Source organism: Pipistrellus hanaki (genome assembly GCF_964339955.1).
Source record: "Pipistrellus hanaki genome assembly, chromosome: 10".
NCBI classification, from domain to species: domain Eukaryota; kingdom Metazoa; phylum Chordata; class Mammalia; order Chiroptera; family Vespertilionidae; genus Pipistrellus; species Pipistrellus hanaki.
In genome coordinates this window covers 22,285,477-22,305,778 of record NC_140512.1, presented here as the reverse complement: position 1 = coordinate 22,305,778, position 20,302 = coordinate 22,285,477, and the positions used below count along the sequence as shown (strand labels likewise).

The 20,302-nt window shown below is 37.8% G+C and overlaps 1 protein-coding gene across 6 annotated transcripts in view; it reads left to right on the top strand.

The window, feature by feature from the left end:
- The first annotated feature begins 491 nt into the window (after window positions 1-491).
- The window catches only part of PCLO (piccolo presynaptic cytomatrix protein), a 254,587-nt gene continuing 234,776 nt past the window's right edge, over window positions 492-20,302 (top strand). For all 6 annotated transcript variants that reach the window (XM_084897067.1, XM_084897064.1, XM_084897066.1 and 3 more), the window contains exons 1-2: window positions 492-962; window positions 6,727-8,284. In XM_084897067.1, the coding sequence (XP_084753193.1) occupies window positions 778-962; window positions 6,727-8,284 (1,743 nt within the window). In that variant the 5' untranslated portion in view covers window positions 492-777. The remainder of the gene's footprint in view (window positions 963-6,726; window positions 8,285-20,302) is intronic.

Genomic DNA, 20,302 nt, shown 5'->3' with positions numbered 1-20,302 from the left:
CAAAAGGGCCAGTTTTAGCTCCTTTGGAAAAATCTAACCCAAAGATACCATGTTTTTCCTGTGGTTCTCCAGTTACCTGAATCCATTCCTAGGATCCTCTAAAAACCCTCCTGGGGAAAACACACACACACACAGTTAAAACCACAAATCCCACGAAAAAAAAAAAGGCTGGGAATAGCCAATTCCCCTCCAGCTCCTTTGAGTGCATCCTGCCAAAAGTCAGGCTGAGGCGTCCTGCCCCACGCCTGAGAGGAACCAGGGCAGATTGGTCCAGGCTTCCCACGGGCGCTCCCGCCGGGGGGCCGGGCCCCTTTAAATCGGTGCCCAGAGCCGGGAAAGATGCTGAGCGACGCAGGCGGGCTGGGCGTGGGCCCGGCCATCACCTGTTCGGCGGCGCGCACGCGCACGGCGCGGGGGCGGGGCGCGGGGGCGGGGCCGCAGCCGCCGCGGCTTCTCGGGCTCCGGTCTGCGCGGCGGCGGCGGCGGCGCGGCGGCGGCGGGGAGCTGTCTGTCTGCAGCCCAGGTTGCCGGGCGCTGTCCAACATGGAGGAGGCGACACGGGCCGCGGGCGTCAGCACCTGCGAGCGGGACTAATCCGCCCCACACCCTCCCCGCCTGCTGTTCCGGGGAGCGGCGCCGGGTCCGAGCCCAGGACGCTCCGCTGCTGCTGCTGCTGCTGCTGCTGCCCGCACAGCCGGCTGCGGCCGCGGCTCCGGAGGGGCCCGGCGCCCGGGGGGAGCGCGGCGGCGGCGGCGGCGGCTCCGGGCGGCCTCAGCCATGGGCAACGAGGCGAGCCTGGAAGGCGAAGGGCTCCCCGAAGGGCTGGCCGGCGTGGAGGCGGACCTGAGCCGGCTGAGCGAGGACGAGAGGAGGCAGATCGCCGCCGTCATGTCAAGGGCGCGGGGGCTGCCGGCGGGGAGCGCGCCCGCCGCCGCCGCCGCCGAGCCGCCTCCCCGGCACAGGCACGCACCGCATGCTGTTCCGTGTCCGCGGCGTCTGTGTCATATATGTGCGGCTCCCCCTGGCACATGCGTGTCAGCGCGGCGGCGCATATATGTGTCCTTTCCGTTGGATGGGTCCTCCCGAATGAATGGGGTGGCTGTTAGGAGAAATCATAAAGCCTTCTTCTTTCGGATGGGCAGAGTGGGAAAAAGGATGCATCGGTAGACTTTCTGGTGGGATGGGCAAGGGTGGCTTGCATTGCATTCTTGGAACCGTGATTTGGGGTTGTAATTTTTTTTTTAATTATTTTATTTTTATTTTTTTGGCCTTTTGGAACCTTTTCCCCCCACCCCACTAGGATGGCGAGGAGAGACGCGCCCTCCGGTGTATTTACTAATCTGGAAGTCTTGCATGAATACCAGACAGAGGTGCTGGGAAATAGATAGGTGTGGGTGTTTACCTGTCTCTGGTTAAGACCTCCTCAGTCATTTGGGGGGGTCTTTTTTTTTTTTTTCTTTTCTTTATACATGTCTCCATGTGTCTCTCCCAATACCATTCATTCCCTGGAGCTGTTGTGTTTTGTGCTTCCTTGCCATCCACCCCCCAGAGGAGAGCGGGAGCTGTTGAGGTAGAAGGTATAAAACGAATGCATCCTGTATGCTCAGTGCGGGGCCCTAAAATACGCCGTGGCATTCAGCAGATGGGTTGGTCACAGACAGCAGAGCAGGTGCTGTACGTGTATTTCTGTATTGCATAGGCTATTTTTTTTTTTTTAACCGCTGCTCTTTTCTATACAGGAGTGCCTTACAGTTTTATGGAAGAACATGTCCATTGGTGGTATCTTAAAATTAGTTTCCAGTTCATACTTTTAAAGGCAGAGCTAGATCCATGACAACTCGCACAGGCCATCCAGTGCTAGTCTGCGGTGTGAACGTGCTCATTTTTCTTCTCTGGCTCTCCATTTCCCTCCGTCCTGACAAATTAGTTGTTTTTCTAATTAGTGTACTAAGAGGGTATAATCATCGTGCCAGCTCTGCCTTCATTATTGTAAACAGATCCTTTAACTTCCCCTGGAGAAGAGTTCTCTATTGGTGAAACCATTCCTGCTTTATGATAACTGGAGGGGAAACTACATTTTTTTTTTTCATTTGAAGTATTAGAAATATTGCAGATCTGAATATATATAGGTGTAGCTTATTATACTGTACTTCATAAAATATTTAACTTAAATACTATCACAGAAGCATATGCAAATGATTGTGTCAAATAATTACAATGCTACATTTAATATAGGAGAACTGTAAAAATGAATTATGGATACAGAAAATGTTTTATGATAGTATTTTTCCTATAAAAATCCCAAAGGCCTAAAAATCTATCAGGTAAAAACCCTATTTTCTTGAAATGAAACCACCACTGCTAGTTAAGTTAGCTACTTATATTGACTATGTGTTTTGTCTTGTTTTTTTAAACTACTAATATATTGGGCTATTTCTTTGGTAAAAAGCCCTTCTTATCCATTATTCGAAGTAGTACAGCTATGTACTATTTTTCTCTACAGATAAAAATTTGACTTGGAAAATATTTTGAATGCTCATATACTAGATTTCCATAAGATAATAATGGGGCACAATATTTCTATTAACCTTCTAGAAATATATGCCTGCTCAACAGTTTTTCCTAAGAGGCATAAGCAACAGGTTTAGCATGCTTCTTACAAATACCAAGAAAAGTGGGAGCTTTGATTTCTAAATTCCTAACTTTTCTTCTTTCAGAGGATGTCTGAAAAAATATTTCAGCCTTTGTTTTATGCACTATTTGTATCAAATAGCATACTTTTAAACTCTCTATTAATAATTTTATGGTAGAATTTTTATTAGTAGGTAATTTATGACTTCTTATTGGTTAAAGCTTCACCTAATTATATAAACAATATATTTCTAATTTTTGCAACTTGCTTATATTTTACTGAAAATTTTTATAAGAGGCACATAAGTTTTAGAAAATTATTATCCCCATAGGTGATAACAACAAAAAAATATACTTGGCTTATTTAAATATTTAGAAACACATTAATTTAAGTATATCTGAGAAAATATATGCAAATTATTTGAAGTTTTAAGAGATTAAGTGCTGTGAATTAGACACAGTTGGGTATGATTTTTAAAACATCTTTTTAAGAAATATGGGTTGAGAGTCCAGGGACCTAGGTTTTTATTTTGTTAATTTTACCGACTCATGAGAAATTATAAATGCTTCTCAGTCATATGTGCCTCAGTTTCCTTTCTTCTAAATAAGACAGGTAATACTTGTCTTACCTGTCTTGTAAAGTCATTCATTGTGAGGATCAATTAAAAATTCAGAAGGACATTTTTGTTTGAATTTTAAAATGAAAAAAAAAACAACTTATAAATAAATAAAAGTAGTAATATTAATATCAGTAGTGAATAGCACTGGCAGTGATGGCTACAGACAAGTTGTATGTTGAGTTATTCATTAATATGAATTAGTTTGATATGTCTATATTTTACATATTGGACAGTCAGTGCAATATAGTGGAAATCCCCCAGGAATCAAGGCACCATATATCTGTGACTAATTTTATAACATTGGGTTCATTTCTTAGCCTCTTTAAGCCCTAGTATACTCTACAGCATAAAAACGAATTCCTGTAGTTGCTTATATTTCTAATGTAAAATTTTATGTGTCTCAGCACATGAAGTTAAGTGTCATCGCCTATTGTGCTACACTTAACAAAATATTCCAGCATTCCAACGGCTTTTACAATCTACTCTTAAGTACATGTGTACCTCATTTGTAGGTGAACCAGTTTTCCTCTGCTGACCTAAAAAAAGAAAATTCTACCCCAGGGAGGACAGTAGTAAAATAGTGATATTGCATAAATCATGGGTAATTATAAGCAAGAAGTCACAGGTTACAAATATAATGTTCTTGGATTTTTGATTCGACGTAGACCCAGGGAAATGCCATTTTATTACTTCTCCTACACATTCTTTCTACAGCTGCAGAAATGTCATGTGAAAAGGAATGACCAAAAACCACTTTTAATTAGTGGAGTATTTTATAAGAATTCCGAGTTTCTCAATTATTTTCTTTAGCATTCCTTTGAGCCTCCCCTAGACACTTCCTCACCTGTTTTTCTTCCTAGAGCAGCAGGCCAAATCCAGGATCTAAAAAGAATATGGCATGCTTCCAGTTATATCTCAGAAGGCCTGTGGAAGAATTTGAAGTGGAAAGAATTCAGGAAACATTAATTTAGAACAATACAAAACTTGCCATGTTCATCATTCGCTCACTCCTTGTAATTCACTCATCAATAATTAATGCTCATTTACTAATAGTTAACAGGTTTGGTTCTAGTGGTGCAAGGATGAGTGAAACACATTGTCCAGGAGTTCATAGTCAAGCGAACAAGACATGGATGGCATTGTAGTTATTTTTCTTTTTAACAGAATAACTGTCCTACTAAACAAATTCACCAAAAGACCACAGTTTGCTAAGACAACTTTATATTTTTGTTTGGTATGGAGCCTACATTTTCTCTTTTCATATTTCATTTTTCCATCATTATTTATCCCCTCCAAGCCCTCTTCAATGACTATTTCTCCCAATATTTCCATGTTTTGTGTTTATTTACATAATTATAGCAACTAAAACTAAGTTTAAATAGTAAGGCAACCTTGATAGTTATATCAGGATTTTTTCCCCCACAAAATAGAAGATAATTAAGAATAGATTTTTTCTTTTTTAGTATTGTGTTTAAATATACATTTCTAGGACTCTGAACAAGGGAACCAATTCAATAAAGTGTCTAAATAATTACTTATAAGATAGTCAGTTGTATAACAGAATCCCGAAGTATGTCCTACAAGGGAGTGATCCATTTTATTAATTGAATGTGAAACATTTCTAGAACAATATAAAGAGCTAAACAGTGGTTTACTATGACTTTTTCTTTCATATGGAAGAGAACACATAGGAAGGCCTATAAAGAAAAATTCAAAATCATTTTTCCCAAATGAAAATATGTGGCTATCCATTTAAAAACATATCTTAAAACTATTGGAGTTAATATGGGTAATTGTTTTCACTCCCTTGTTTAAAGGGTTAGCTTTTACTCCCTTGTTAAAAGCTTCAGAGATATGGTAATACCTGAGTTTTGTGACATTTTTTCCTGGAGGAAATTGCCAGAACTACGAATTTTATGTATTATCTTTTATAAGAAAATCACTTTGTGCATGCCATTTATAGGTTATTTTCTTTCTGACCCTTTCCTAATTAGAAGTAATACTTCAGTGTTTCTTCTACCATGCCTTACATTATTTACTTACAAATGATCTGAAATTTAAAATTCAGTCTGTCCATGAGCAGGTATATTTTGATAAGACAAATTAAAACCTGTAGAACTTTGTTGTGATCATCTCACATTTTAAGTGCTACTGAATCACTGTTTTTCCTTCATTTTTTTCCCTATTAATTAAAAAGAGGTAAATCTTTTCCAAAATGAAAAAGCTACATATATTAAACAGAATACTTGAAATTTGATTTATTTTTATACCTCTAATGCAGCATAGTCTTAGTTTCAAATTTATAAATAAAGACTTAAAAATTAATGTACTTGATTTTTGACTAAAGGTGTATATAAGAAATAATTATTTTAATACTTTAACATATTAATTTAAATTGGATCCTCTTACCAAAACTATTTTAAGTTATCCATCTATATTTGTCTATGATTTAAAAGATATCCTTCAAATTAATTACTTCTTACAGTTTAAAGTCAATGCTAATAAATATTATTAGTAATCTAAGAATAGCAATAGTATATGTTGTAGAAAACATTACTCAAGAATATCATATATTTTCTTCATCTAAGGAAAGTGGCAGTACTTTTCAAAAGTGCCCTCACAGCTAGCTTGTTGCGTTTGGCACCACAGGCTATATCTCAAGATGTTTTAAGCATCTATTGTCCCCTTGCAAACAGATCTCAGATTGAGAATTAACTATTAGAAAAAAAATAATTCAGTGATCTAACATTCTCCCACAAGACAGATGGAACTGTTTCCTGAAAGTTGCTAATTAAGTAGAATTTTTCATTCTATAAAGTTTAATATTTGATGGATATTACCTTTTTAGACAGAATAGTGTAAATTGACTAGATGATCATTTTATCAGAGTCCCTGATAAGTGCAGCCTTCTATACTAGAAACTCTCCTGATATCACAATGTGAACAAACAACAAAAAGCAGTTGCAGCAAACTCCCACATTTTAAAATGAATATTTTTACTTATTAGTGCTGCTGGTATTTTGGAGACTAACATATTTTGGGCATATCTTGTGATGGAAAAGGACACATCCGATGAACATGCATGTACTGGGATATAATGTTGCTGAGTTAATATATTTATGTTTTAAATATGGCCAGATTCTATTAAGTGTAAATGTAAATGACTTTTATTATGAATACTTCCTGACTAGATATCTTAATTTTTCATCACTCATAGTAATAAGTATTGTTTCTTTCCCCTTTTCTTTGCCTTCATGTAAAAAAAAAAAATCTAACTTTCTTTATAAAGAGAGTAATAAAGGCATTAGATGTTTTAGATCACTACACTCAGCTATAAAAGTAGATCTAGTTAATATATTTATACTGTTATAATTTTGAGGATTTAAGAAAGTGATGCCCTTTTGCCATTGCTTTCGTTGTGATCATTTTAATCGTTTTCATTTTTTTGTTTGTTTGTTTTGTTTCACTCTTCTAGGAAACAAGAGTTGGATAGTAGTCACCTTCCGAAGCCGCCAGGAAAACCGCCGGACCCAGGGCATCCCGCTCAGCCTGGCCTCAGTAAAAGCAGAACTACGGACACTCTGAGGTCAGAACAGAAATTGCCTGGAAGGAGTCCTTCCACTATTAGTTTGAAAGAATCAAAGTCCAGAACTGACTTTAAGGAAGAGCACAAGTCTGGTATGATGCCTGGCTTCCTCTCAGAGGTTAACCCTTTAAGTGCTGTCTCCTCTGTTGTAAATAAGTTCAATCCCTTTGATTTGATATCAGACTCTGATGCATCCCAGGAAGAAACTGCCAAGAAACAAAAAACAGCTCAGAAGGAGCAAGGAAAACCCGATGGGACCACAAAGCCTCCGTCACAGCAGCAGTCACCCAAGTCAGTTCCTAAGCAGCAAGGACCTGTGAGGGCCCCGCATCAGCAGGATGGCTCTCCCAAATCAGCATCTCAGCAACCAGAACAAATGAAATCACAACCTCCAGGGGCCGGGAAGCCAATTCAGGGACCTACCCAGGCTCCTCAGACAGATCAGACGAAATTGCCGCTCCAAAGAGAGGCCACTAGGCCTCAGACTAAACAGTCAGACACGGTGAAGGGAGAATCCCTCAAACCCTCGCTGCAAAGCTCGTCCAAACCACCGACTCAGCAAACGAGCCCTGGAAAGCCTCCAGCCCAGCAGCCTGGACCTGAAAAATTTTCCACGCCACAGCCTGGACCTGCAAAACCCTCAGCTCAGCAACCAGGGCCAGGGAAGACCCTGGCCCAACAGCCAGGGGCAGCAAAGCCCTCTGCTCAGCAGCTGACAGACAAACCCCCAGTCCAGCCACCAGGGACAGTAAAGCCTGCAGCTCAGCAGCCTGGGTCAAAGTCTCCGGCTCAGCCTCCGGGACCAGCAAAGCCCCCTGCCCAGCAGACGGGGCCACCAAAATCCCCAGCTCAGCCAGCTGGGCCTACAAAGATGCCTGCGCAGCAGGTTGGGCCAGTGAAGCCTCAGGCTCAGCAGCCTGGGCCAGGAAAGACTCCTGCTCAGCAGCCTAGTCCAGCAAAACCCTCAGCTCAACAGCCTGGCCCAGCAAAGCCCTCACCTCAACAGCCTGGTCCAGTGAAACCCGCATCTCAACAGCCTGGCCCAGCGAAACCCCCAGCTCAACAGCCTGGCCCAGCGAAACCTACAGCTCAACAGCCTGGCCCAGCGAAACCCCCATCTCAACAGCCTGGCCCAGCGAAACCCCCATCTCAACAGCCTGGCCCAGTGAAACCCCCATCTCAACAGCCTGGCCCAGCAAAGCCCTCAGCTCAGCAATCTACCAAGCCTGTAAGCCAATCAGGAGCTGGGAAAACTCTGCAGCCGCCGACTTCTCCATCTGCAGCCCAGATTCCAGTACAAGGCCTCCCTAAAACCATCTGTCCTCTTTGCAACACTACTGAACTTCTGTTGCATCTTCCAGAAAAGGCCAATTTTAACACATGCACTGGATGTAAAACCACTGTGTGCAGCCTCTGTGGTTTTAATCCCAATCCTGATATAGCCGAGGTGAGTGCATTTATTCGGTATGTCCATGCTCTTAAACCATATTACCATCTTCCACAAAGGATGTTTCACTTACCGCTGGTATGATAGGATGGCATCGTTTTCCTCTGGTTCTTTCCTTCTTTCCCTTCTTGCTTCCTCTTTATCTTTCCTGCCAATTGCAAGTTAGAGTTTTTAAAAACCTTTTCTTCAATAATAACCCTGAAATATTGCCACAGTTTCTGATACATTTGGCATATAAAGCAAATGTGAAGTGGTTGAAAGATGGTGCACTCTGGAAGAACCACAATATTTATTATTTAGTAGTGATATTACTTTAGTTTGAAATTCATGCTCCTGCCTACCAAAATTATGCTACTCTTACTTGGGATTATATTTGTTCAAGACAAGTTTTCTAATTCTAATAGAATTTTAATGTAAAGTTCAATATATTTTTTTTCAAACCACACATATCCCTTTTCCTTGACAGAGATTTGGATATCCCCTATGAAGGCATGCTTCTCTCATTAGTTGAGAGTCATTAATAATAGCATAAGTTAGTTCATAAAATGAAGAAGTCATTAGAGAAGGTTCAACATTGATGGGTATCCTTTCAGAAGGACCATAGTTTATATTTCAAGTCTTTGGGCAAGCCTTGTTGACATATCAAATTATAAAGGGGTGCCAAAACCAGTTTGGCTCAGTGGATAGAGCGTCAGCCTGGGGACTGAAAGGTTCCAGGTTCAATTCTGATCAAGGGTATGTACCTTGGTTGCGGGCACATCCCCAGTAGGGAGTGTGCAAGAGGCAGCTGATCCATGGTTCTCTCTCATCGATGTTTCTAACTCTTTATCCCTCTCTCTTCCTCTCTGTAAAAAAATCAATAAAATATATTTTAAAAAAATTATAAAGGGGCTAGCAGTGCCACAAATGAATTCAAATTGTTTATTCTGAATGAGGATAGAAAAGTAATTTTCAGCAAAGTCAAGGTAAAAACTTGACAACATTGGTGGGGGAGGGACAAAAAGCAACAAATAGCTGAAAAACTCAAATTCTCTGGAGTTAAGAAGTAATACAGTGAAGATAAGATAATATCATAAAATAAAGTGAGAATAAAGATGCTTAGCATCTGAAAGAATATATATTTTTAAAAGAAATCTGGCAGCTGGGTAGGCACAGAAATGGTTTAGTCTGTCGGGAGGACAGCTGTTGGTGGCTGTGTGCATTATGCCTGGAACAGCCCAGGAGAAAAACAAAAACGACAGCAGACAATGAAGGATTATGTGATTTAAATACCCCTGAGAGGGGAGACGTGTGTATAAAGGAAATCTATTTTATGAAAACAACAGGAATGAGGATTGATAACTATTATGCTAGTTTGGATACTTAGGGTGATGAAAGATGAAAATTATGTGCATTTAAAATGTGACAACCTCTTGTTATTTTCTAAAGCGTCTTTTAATCAAAAGTCATATTGAGTACCTTAACTTTTTAAATAAGTTATTCTTTAATGATAAAGTTTCAATTAATAAGGACATGCTGCTTTCAAGTTATGGAGGAAACCAGATTATAAGTATTTTGTTTATGCATTTATGTATTTTTAAATGTTGATAAAGGTATATTTCTACCCATAATATATGACCGTGATAGGAATGTCCAGTAATAATGACTTCAAAGAATAGATTATTACTTTGTAAAGTATTTTCTATGTTTTTATGGCAGTTTATAAGGCATAAATATGCAGTTGAAAACTCAAGTCAGCCGAGACCGGTTTGGCTCAATGGATAGAGCGTCGGCTTGGGGACTGAAGGGTCCCGGGTTCGATTCCGGTCAAGGGCATGTACCTTGGTTGCCGGCATATCCCCAGTAGGGGGTGTGCAAGAGGCAGCTGATCGATGACTCTCTCTCATCGATGTTTCTAACTCTCTATCTCTCTCCCTTCCTCTCTGTACAAAATCAATAAAATATATTAAAAAAAAAAAAAAAGAAAACTCAAGTCATATACACAGTGGGGCACAAGTAGGTTTACAGTTGTGAGTAGGCAAAAATAGAGTTTATTTTTGTATTATTATTTATTAATTATTATATTATCTTCCATATGAAAACCATAAATCCACTTTTGTCCCATCCTGTATATTATTTGAGTACATACCATGTGGAAGACATTTTACTCTATATTTTGTGGGGTATAAAAATAACTACAACATAATGCTGATCTTAACATGATCAAAATGTACTAGTAGGTTAGATAATACATGCACAAAGAAATATACTAGGTGGTCAAATGATGATGGCTGTCTTAAGGGTAGGAAGTGTCATTTTCTTTTTTTCTTTTTTTCTTTTTTTTTAAAATATATTTCATTTATTTTATACAGAGAGGAAGGGAGAGAGATAGAGAGAAACATCAATGAGAGAGAGTCATTGATCAGCTGCCTCTTGCACACCCCCTACTGGGGATATGCCCGCAACCAAGGTACATGCCCTTGACCGAGATCGAACCCGGGACCCTTCAGTCCCCAAGCCGATGCTCTATCCATTGAGCCAAACCAGTCCCAGTGGAAGTGTCATTTTCAATGGGCGAGATTAATGAGAGCTCAGTGGGGAAAGTGGCATTTGAGCTAGGTATATAAGGCTGGGTACTGTTTCTGTAAATGAAGAACAAAAATGTAATGATTTCGTTCAAGACCTAGAGCCAAACTATTGCAGGAATATTTACAGAATCAGGAATAAATCTAGGTTGACTGAAATGGTGGCAAAGAAGAAACAGGCACGAGATTGGAGAGAAGTTGAAGTCAGATTTTGGTCTTCCACTTTTAGCAGGTAGAGATGGGTATTCTGCTTTATGAAACTTGACTAACGTAGTCATACCTTCAATCCTTCATTCATTTTAGAAATTCATATCAAATATCTAGTTTTGAGGCACACAAATAAGTGAAAGGACAAAATCAAGTATTCGTTAGATACAGAGTCATCCTTCTTTCACACATATATTTGTGTATGAAAAGTAACTTTGTATAGGGCTTTATAGTTCACATAGTTCTTTCCTATTTGTTTTATCAAAATTCAATTTTCAAATAATTCTATGGGCACATATTTTGTTTTCTCTATTATACTAATGAGAAAACTGGTGTCCTAGTGGTTACTATGGTTAGTTTCCTTTCAGGATCACCCTGAGAGTAAATAGCTAAGAAGAACCCAAGCCAAATCTAGTTCCAAGTCATGATGGGAGGAAAGAGAAAGTGCTATGAGATCAAAGGAAGAAACTGTCACGATCAGCTGGGGGTATCACCACTGTTTTGGTGAAAACAAATATTTGAGCTGGGACTATGAAGATTAATAAGAATTTGGACACACACGAAAGGTGTTGGGAATGTGAGGGCTGGTAGAGGGCCTCACTTGTAATAAAGGACACATCCCTACATTGACGAGATGAGATGAGTCTTTTACACTTTGTGTGACAGTGACATCATTTGAAAAATAATAACATGCTCTCTGTCCAACACAGTAGATTATTAGGGGGATTAACTGGACATTTGTATGAGGAAGTGTTTTTGTAATATATGAAGTGCTTTTCAAGTTGTAACATAATGTGACATGGATATTCTACCTTAAATAGATTTGACTTTTGAAGTTACTTTCAATTTGTTTTCTACATAGATACAGCATCATATTATAAATTGCTGGCTTCTGAGGTTGCAATCAAGATCCACTTGATCTATGGTGTTAATAGGAACATTTCATTTTAACTTTAATTTTTTCCCCTCTAACGAAAAATGCAATCCAAGTTCTAATTCTGAACTCTAGGAATGCATTTTCCCTAATCCTGTTCACCAAATGGCCAGTTCCTCAAAGGACCAAATTATCAGGAGGTCAGAGTTGGGAAGTTTAAGCTCTGGATAGAGACTGAGAGCCTCTGTTTTAAGAGAGATAAGATAGATAAAATTTTAGGAAAGATCTCGACTTCTAAACAGTTAAATATATGATGAGAGAGTTAACTTCTCTGCATCTTCCAAGAAGGACCATATACTCTGGGTCTAATCATCCTGAAATATTCAGGCTGAGTGAACAGATTTTCCATGCAAGACAGGAAAAGAGGCTGAACCTTCTGTAGCATTTTATGTATATGAATTAATTGTTTCAAGTTAGATGTTTATATGCAATAACTCAATATTATTACTTTTGTAGACTACGGGTAAAATAGAATATTGGTGTCTTGTATTACTCCTTGAAAAGACTACGATAATTTATCTGATATTTCTTGTTACTAATATCAGAATAATGACTACATTTGCTTATGAAGATTCTGGCTCTTAAATGACTGCTAGGTCTCCGGGGGGAACACTGGGGAGACACCAACACTCAGGGAAGAGCTTTTGGGAAGGAAACTTTTATTTCCTTAACTAAATTGGCTTCCTTAACTAAATTGGCCAGTTTTAGTTAAGGAAGGTAATTAAATTAACTTAAGGGAGTTAAATTAACTTTCTTAACTAAATTGGCCAGTTTTCCTCTACTCCTTACACACACACACACACTTTTTAGGCCACCAAAATTTCTGTGTGAGGAGGATAGTTTTTAAATTAACTGTCCTCTCTGGTACTGTCAAGATGCATGCTTCCATGCTTTTCCAAATAAACCTTAAGAATAGACTAGTTCCAAGACTAGACTTTTGATGCCAAGAGGAGTATATAGCTATATCTCTTCTTGCCAGTCCATTAATGGATTATATCTCAACAATGCAGGCTCTCTCTTTGGCATTGATTTCTGATACAAAACAGTATTTGCTTTCTAATTAGTAATAAAAGCATTTTATTGTTGTTTTTGTTATTTTTGATCTACTTGTCTCTTTTGATGTGTAGCATGGGGCACGATAGATTTAGGGATAGATTTAAAGACTTGTCCCTAATGTATGATAATTCTCCTAGCTCTTATGAAATTTTGTAATATATGAAATGATTTGTCATTTTCTGAATGTTGATAATGAACCAACTTTTAGTGATGGAAGTTTTCTTTTGTCATAATATTTTTTATTATTATTGCCCATATGTTAATAATTCTTTTGGCTGAATCCAGATATTTTATTAAACAAAAATGTGACCATATCTGAACAGCCAGAAAAATCCAAAAAAGCTTTCACACCTAAACTTGATATAAACTCTCTCTAAAAAAAAAAAAAAAAAAAAAAATTACCAAAAAAAAAAAAAAATTCTTCAGATTGGTCAAACGGTTTAACTTGCCACCTCTTAGGTGGATAGGCCTACTACTTCTTACATTTACAGTAAGAGAAACTGGGTGGGGGGGGGGGAAGGAGGTAGATCTGTTAGGAATTGCTGGTGAGAAAAGACTAGAGCTATGTGAAATGTCAGGAGGCTGAAACCTATGGAGAAAGAAAACCAGTAAGATGTTTTTGATGGTGGAGTAGCTTAAAGAATTTTTTAGAAAAGTGGAGAGTCTTTGTTTAGTTACTTGCTATTTTAGCAGCAAGGTCAAAAGATTGAAAGTATAGTAGGTCCTGAAAATGGGAAAGATCACCAGTAAGATGACATATTAAAGGTTCTTAGAAGATAGAAAGAAGATAGGAAAGAGCGGGGGGGGGGGGGGGGGGGGGGGGGAGCGCCAAGGAAACTGCTGTGCGAGTGGGTTCTATGAGAAACCTCAGTGAAATTCTAAGCTTGATGTCAGCATATACAGAAAGCAGTAGTGGGTTGTGGATAGTGATCACACAATAAGTTGAAGAGCTGCAGTAGGAAAAATATATGACAAGCGGCCTCTTTCCTAATCTCCAGTGGGAAGACATGGAGTAGGGAGAAGCCTTATTGTTTTCCCTTCAGGCTGACACCAGAGAATTATCCAAATGAACGGATGAGCTTCTTGAGGAAGGTCTCTCGTGTGAAAAATAGGGCCTTCAACAGAAGCTTAGAAGTAATGTTCTTCTCCCACAACAGAGTGATACAAAGAAAACACAACAGACCACTCAACCGAGAGTCAAATGTATCATACTACATCTTTTAGCATCTGAGTAAAGCTGTCCTGCCTTGGACTCCAACTCTCCACCGTTCTGTTTCCTCTCATTCAAAAGATAGGACTAATGAGAAAGCAGACCTGTCCATAAATACAGGGGGTGGGGGTGGGGGGGATGCTGCTGATTACCTCTACTAAATAATGGAGACATTCACTATAAATGAATGGTTTGAAGAGACTAAGGATATTTAGCAAAAATATCACATGAAGGACATAGATGAACTCGTGAACCAAAAGAAAAACAAAACATCTTACCTCATAGAAAATAGTTCATTTAGGAAACATAAAGATCTTATAAAATTGTATTATCCCTGAAAAAATATTTAAGAGGATAACTCATCAATGACTGCCAGATTCCAATTTCAGTGGGCTGTTAGAGGGTAAGAATGGGCCCAGGCCCAATTGATGGTCTGGAAAAGAAAGACCCAGAATTCCCCCAGATAATAGAGCTAAGAGACAATAAAAAATTAAAGTACTTATTTTAAAGTACTTGTTAAGCATCCACTATATGTCAGGTACTCCTCTAGACTCTGGGGATATAGGCATGAAAAAAAATAGGTAGAAAAATCTAGCCTCATGAAACTTATTTTTTAATAAGAGTAACAAATAAAACATATAGTGTGACAGATGATAATAGGTATTACGGAGAAAAATGAATTAGAAGGTTATGGCACAGACCAAGGGAGGGATGGGATGGGGTGGTAGGGTACCCTCCCTTCCATTGGTAGATTAGAGTACGGGAGTTGATGGATGACTTGGAAATCTGGAATTTTTAGTGGTAACTAAAGGTCTGTCTCATTTGTGTGTATAATCTTAACTGAAGCTGGAGATCTGAGGGGGGTTAGTGGTTGGTAAGGAAGGAAAGGGTAAGAATGTACTCAGGAATATATAGAATTTTGAGATTCCCATCTTTACTCCTTCCTTTATTTTTATTATTTTTTCTATATTTATTTATTTTTATTATATATTGATTTCCAGTGTACAGCTTAGTGGTTAGACAAATCATGTACTTTACACGGTGTTCCACTTGATATTTCCAGCACCCCTACTGGTACCACACATATCTATCACCATATTATTGACTATATTTCCTTTGCTTTACTTCCCTCTCACTCCTTCCTTTGTTGATGTAGAGGCCCGGATGGGACTTATCCCTAGTATGGCGAGCTCTTTCTAGCTGCTGTCCATGCAGTTGTAGACATTTTTGGGAAGTTGTTATCTATAACTCTGTGGCTCCCTTAGGACTCTGAAAGCTTTGGAACTCTAAGAGACATTAAAAATCATGGCGATTCTATCTAGAGCTCTAAGAGGAATACCAGAATCAAGACCACGGAGGCAAGCTGTAGAACATTTTTCTGAGCTAAAGGAAGTTTGAAGCCTTCAGCTTGTACAGCTCCACTGATGGCCAAGAAAGATTGATAAAATTACTGATAGATAGGTTTTGGTGAAACATCAGATTCCCAAGATAAGGAGGAAACTTGAAAGACTTCATAGAAAAAAAAGCAATATTATCTACAAAAAGATGAGAAATCAGGTAGCTATCATACTAATTATCCAAACACAAAACAGCAGATAGGAGGCACTTTCTTTACATTTCTAGAGATGGTGATAAAATAAACCCTGTGTCTAGGCATGATATTAAGAGATTATAAGGGCAGCTTAGGAATTTTTCTCATGTGAAAGAATGCATAAGAGTCATCACTATTTTATCTTCGTATTAAGTAACTATCTATCTCTACAGCATATATACATGTGTAGATGTGTATGTATGTGTGTAGGGGTGTGTGTGTGTGTGTATGTGAGAGAGAGAGAAAGAGAGAGAGAGAGAGAGAGAGAGAGAGAGAGATACAGTGATATCACAGTCACTGTAGGAGTTTCTCTATTAAAGGGGATAATAATAAGTAAAAAAATGGGATGGAATAGCTGACTACACCTCACAAATGAAGAAAACTAGAATGATATTAAATCAATGTTTTCCAAAATGTGATTGCATAACAGTGATGGAATGTGAGATGATATTAGGTTGTACACAAACCAAACTCAAAAAAGTTATGCATTATTTTATTGTGTATTAAAACATATAATACAATAAGTCTTTATTTAACACCACTGTTAGGTTCTTGGAACTGTGCTAAAATAGCCTATAATGAAATCAGTTTTACCATAAGTTAATTGCTATAAACAAGGGTTAAGTTTCTTGGGCATCTCATCAACATTACAATAAAAAGGTATTGAATGAAACAACTGTTACTTGAGGGCCTACTGGATATTGCTTAAGGCAGGGGTCTTCAAACTACTGCCCGGCCTACTGGATATTGCTTAAGGCAGGGGTCTTCAAACTACGGCCCGCGGGCCACATGCAGCCCCCAGGGGAGTCTGATCCTGCCCGCCAGGTTTTTTGGGCAGTGAGCGCAGCCGAGGTGTTACAGTAGGAATTAGTAGTTCATATAGTCCGGCCCTCCAGCTCTCTGAGGGACCGTGATCTGGCCCCCACTTTAAAAAGTTTGAAGACCCCTGGTAAGGCAATCCTAAAATAGGTGATAATATAAGGTTGTCTGTTTAAACATGTGGCTTTACAGTAAGGTGAAAATTCATAATATTTTAAACTTGAATCACAGCTTATTTATTATTTGTGATAATAAATCCATAAGAAAAGCTCAAGGCAACCATAAGAAAAGCTCAAGGCAAAAGTTAACACTGATTGATTCTGGAAAGTAAGGCTTTTATTATTGTATTAATATCATAACTTTTTGTGCTATTTTTTAACCTTGTAAATGTGTGTTAAAATTAACACTTTAGTAATTTTAAAAAATCCCCATTCATCAGATAATTGATTAAATGATTATAGAATGTTAAAAGATGAGTAAAGGATGTACATTATTGATTTTTGCATCTTCAGCCTTGGCTTTCTACTTGGTGAAATGTTTAGAAATTTTGGTTCTAAAGAACAGTGATGATTTGAAATGCCTTACGTCTGTGAGGCAAGTTTGGCCATTTTTAAAATGTATTCTTTACTAATCACAGCCCTTGTACTTTAATTATCACTGTTTTCATATGAATCCAACAAAGAGAAAGTCCCCTAATTTAAACGTAAGGTTTTTAGAAGATAAAGGATTTTTTTAAATATATATTTTCTGGTGATCCATATGTTTATCATTTATAGTATTTAAAGTAATACCCTGACTATGGCAAAATTGATTTATCTTAATTTAGTTTTGAAAATGAACTTAAAGGAATAGAAATACTTGATTGATCTTTTTAAAATCAGTATTACTTAAATTTGTTTACCAGCACTATTTTTGTTTAGCTCTCATTTTCGATGCAGTCCAATTTGCAGCATTTCCCTCATGACTTGGATGTTCCCTATATAAAATGACTATATATCCCTCATGCTTTACTTGTAGTTTTAATCATTACAACCAAAGCCTTTTATTTTTCCTTCACATTCAGCTTTTAAGTAACCAGATGTTTTAAATAACTAGGTGTCTTTCTGCATAGTCGGCATTTATATCTGTTAAGCTTGTTGTTGTGTATTACTGCAACTGGTGTGATGATCTGCATAGCTTAGTAAGAACAGGTGTTCTGCTTGAAAGCAGACACCCACACTTAACAGAATCATTTCTTGGATCAGTAAACTTAATACAACGATGGGTTAACTTTCTTATTGTGTACATCCCTTGAGAAAACACACATATGTAACACGCTCTCCTATTCCACATCTTAATTAGCTTAGATAAAAATGGGCTCATGCTTACAAATATGACAAAGGACAAAGATGTGAATTATTTATGCGAGGTTTATAAACCTTTCCTTAAAGTAATGCCTATATCACACGCATTTATACGGCATCAAAGGTCTGAGCTGTGGTTGTAGTCGCTCTGCTGCTCACATATGTGCACTCCTGCTGATATTTCTTCTGTTACCAAGCACCAGGGTTTGCTGGCACTGGTGTTCCATTAATGAGACATGGTGGTTTCAGAGTAGTTTTATTTACCTGCAGCAAGTAAAGGAGACAGGAGATTTACACCCAAAACTCTGCCTCCTGCAAGGCAGGCTTAGTTGTTCCTTGCTTATGTATGCTGTTTGGTTAATTACATGTTGATTTATTTTATTTTCTTCTTCTTTTTGGCAGTTGGCTATACTTATAGGTTGGGTTCCTGCTAAGCTTACCCTGTTTACAGCAACACCTGCAAAATACTGTGCTACATTTGAACATTTAGCAAGAATAGCATTTAGTGAGATCCTTGTTCTTTCTAACGCTTTGAATTTACTTAAAAGTAATTCTAGGACCTTTGATGAGGAAGCAACAACTTCACTACAAATAGTGTTTCTTGACTTTTTCTTACTTCTATAAGAAAGATTAGTCTTTAGTTGCAGGAAGAAGAGATCTTGAACACTTTTTGTTCATTTCAGACTGCACACTGGCAATTTATATGTACTTTGTCATTTCATGCTCTTTTAATGAGATGGCATCCACATTTTAAAGATAAGAAAAGAGGCTAAAAAAATGGAATTCATACTTCAAAGCAATATGAAAGCTACCATGTTTCTTTAATTAATCAATCATCAGGTAGCCTGTGCAAAAGTGGAAAAAATACGGGATTTTAGAGTAGACAGTGTGGATATGAACCCCTAGCTCAACCCTTACTTGATTTGTGATTTGGTCAGGTCATATTTTTTCTGAGTGTTTAGTTTTCTTATTTATGATATGGGACTATTCATAAAGTAAAATCCATTTGGCAATATCAAACTAGTAAATATTTTATTATTAATTTCTATAAAAATTCTAAGATACTAGTAGGGATATTGCCATCCCTATTACCTGCATTTGTACATGAGGAAACTGAGGTTAAGAATTTAAGTGACTTGCAAGGCCACAGAATTACCTCACAATGGATCCCATTCAAGAAACTGGATCTACTGACTTAAATTTTAGCATCTTTAAAAATATGTATATTTTTATTGATTTCAGGGAGGAAGGGAGAAGGAGAGAGTAATGGAAGCATCAATGATGAGAAAGAATTATTGATCTGCTGCCTCCTACATGCCCCACACTGGGGATTGAGCCCGCAACCTGGGTATATGCCCTGAACCACTGAGCCATGCCAGCTGGACAATTTTAGTATATTTTTTTATAGGAGACTACATTGTCCTTAAATAGACCATTTCCTACATTTCTAGGTTATAGAATGTGTGTGTTTATGTGTAAATTTACATGTTTTTAAAGTTAAAAAAAATTAACCTTCTTGGCAAGAGTTTATTTTTGGAATTAAGTGCAAAAATAACCAATGCTCAAGAGCACCTATTCGTAGACCTTACTTTTCACTCTTTCTCAAACCAGAGTCTTATATTGCTGAGTTCTCTTTTGTACTTAAGCAAAACTACACTCCTACTCTGGGCCAGCTACTATGTTAGATTTTGGAAAAAACACACACAGACGATAGAGTTAATAACCTTTCTCATTATACAAATAAAATTCAATGTCTAGAAGAGGAGTCTATAATTTAGCAAGTGAAGATGGAATCTTCTTTGTAAAATAGAATATAATAAAGTTCTTATAGTTGAGATCTGGTCTCAATGAGGTATAATAATAAAACTACCTTTACTATTATTATTTTTCTCTATCAAAAAGAAATTTTAACCAGTTGCAAAATAATGTATAGAAATAGGACATATCTATCATTTGTTCATAAAAGTCACAATTTTCAGCAGAATTCACAAATCAACTCTTAGAAGCAGATTTCCACTTATGTAAAACAATTAAAAAAATGAAAGGCAGGTTTCATTATATGAGCATGTGATTAGAAATTCTGTAAGAGTATTTGTTGGGAAAATTTTTAATGTGGAGATTATTGTGTTTTTTAACTTTACTGAGGAAGAATTAAAAATGTTTAAGAAGGAAATAAATGATAATAAAAATATGAATAGGATTCTTAAAAATAATGTAAAGTTGAGTAAGTATATTTTTAAAATTAGATTTTCCTTTACTACATTCTTGAAAATGTACATACATATAACTACATA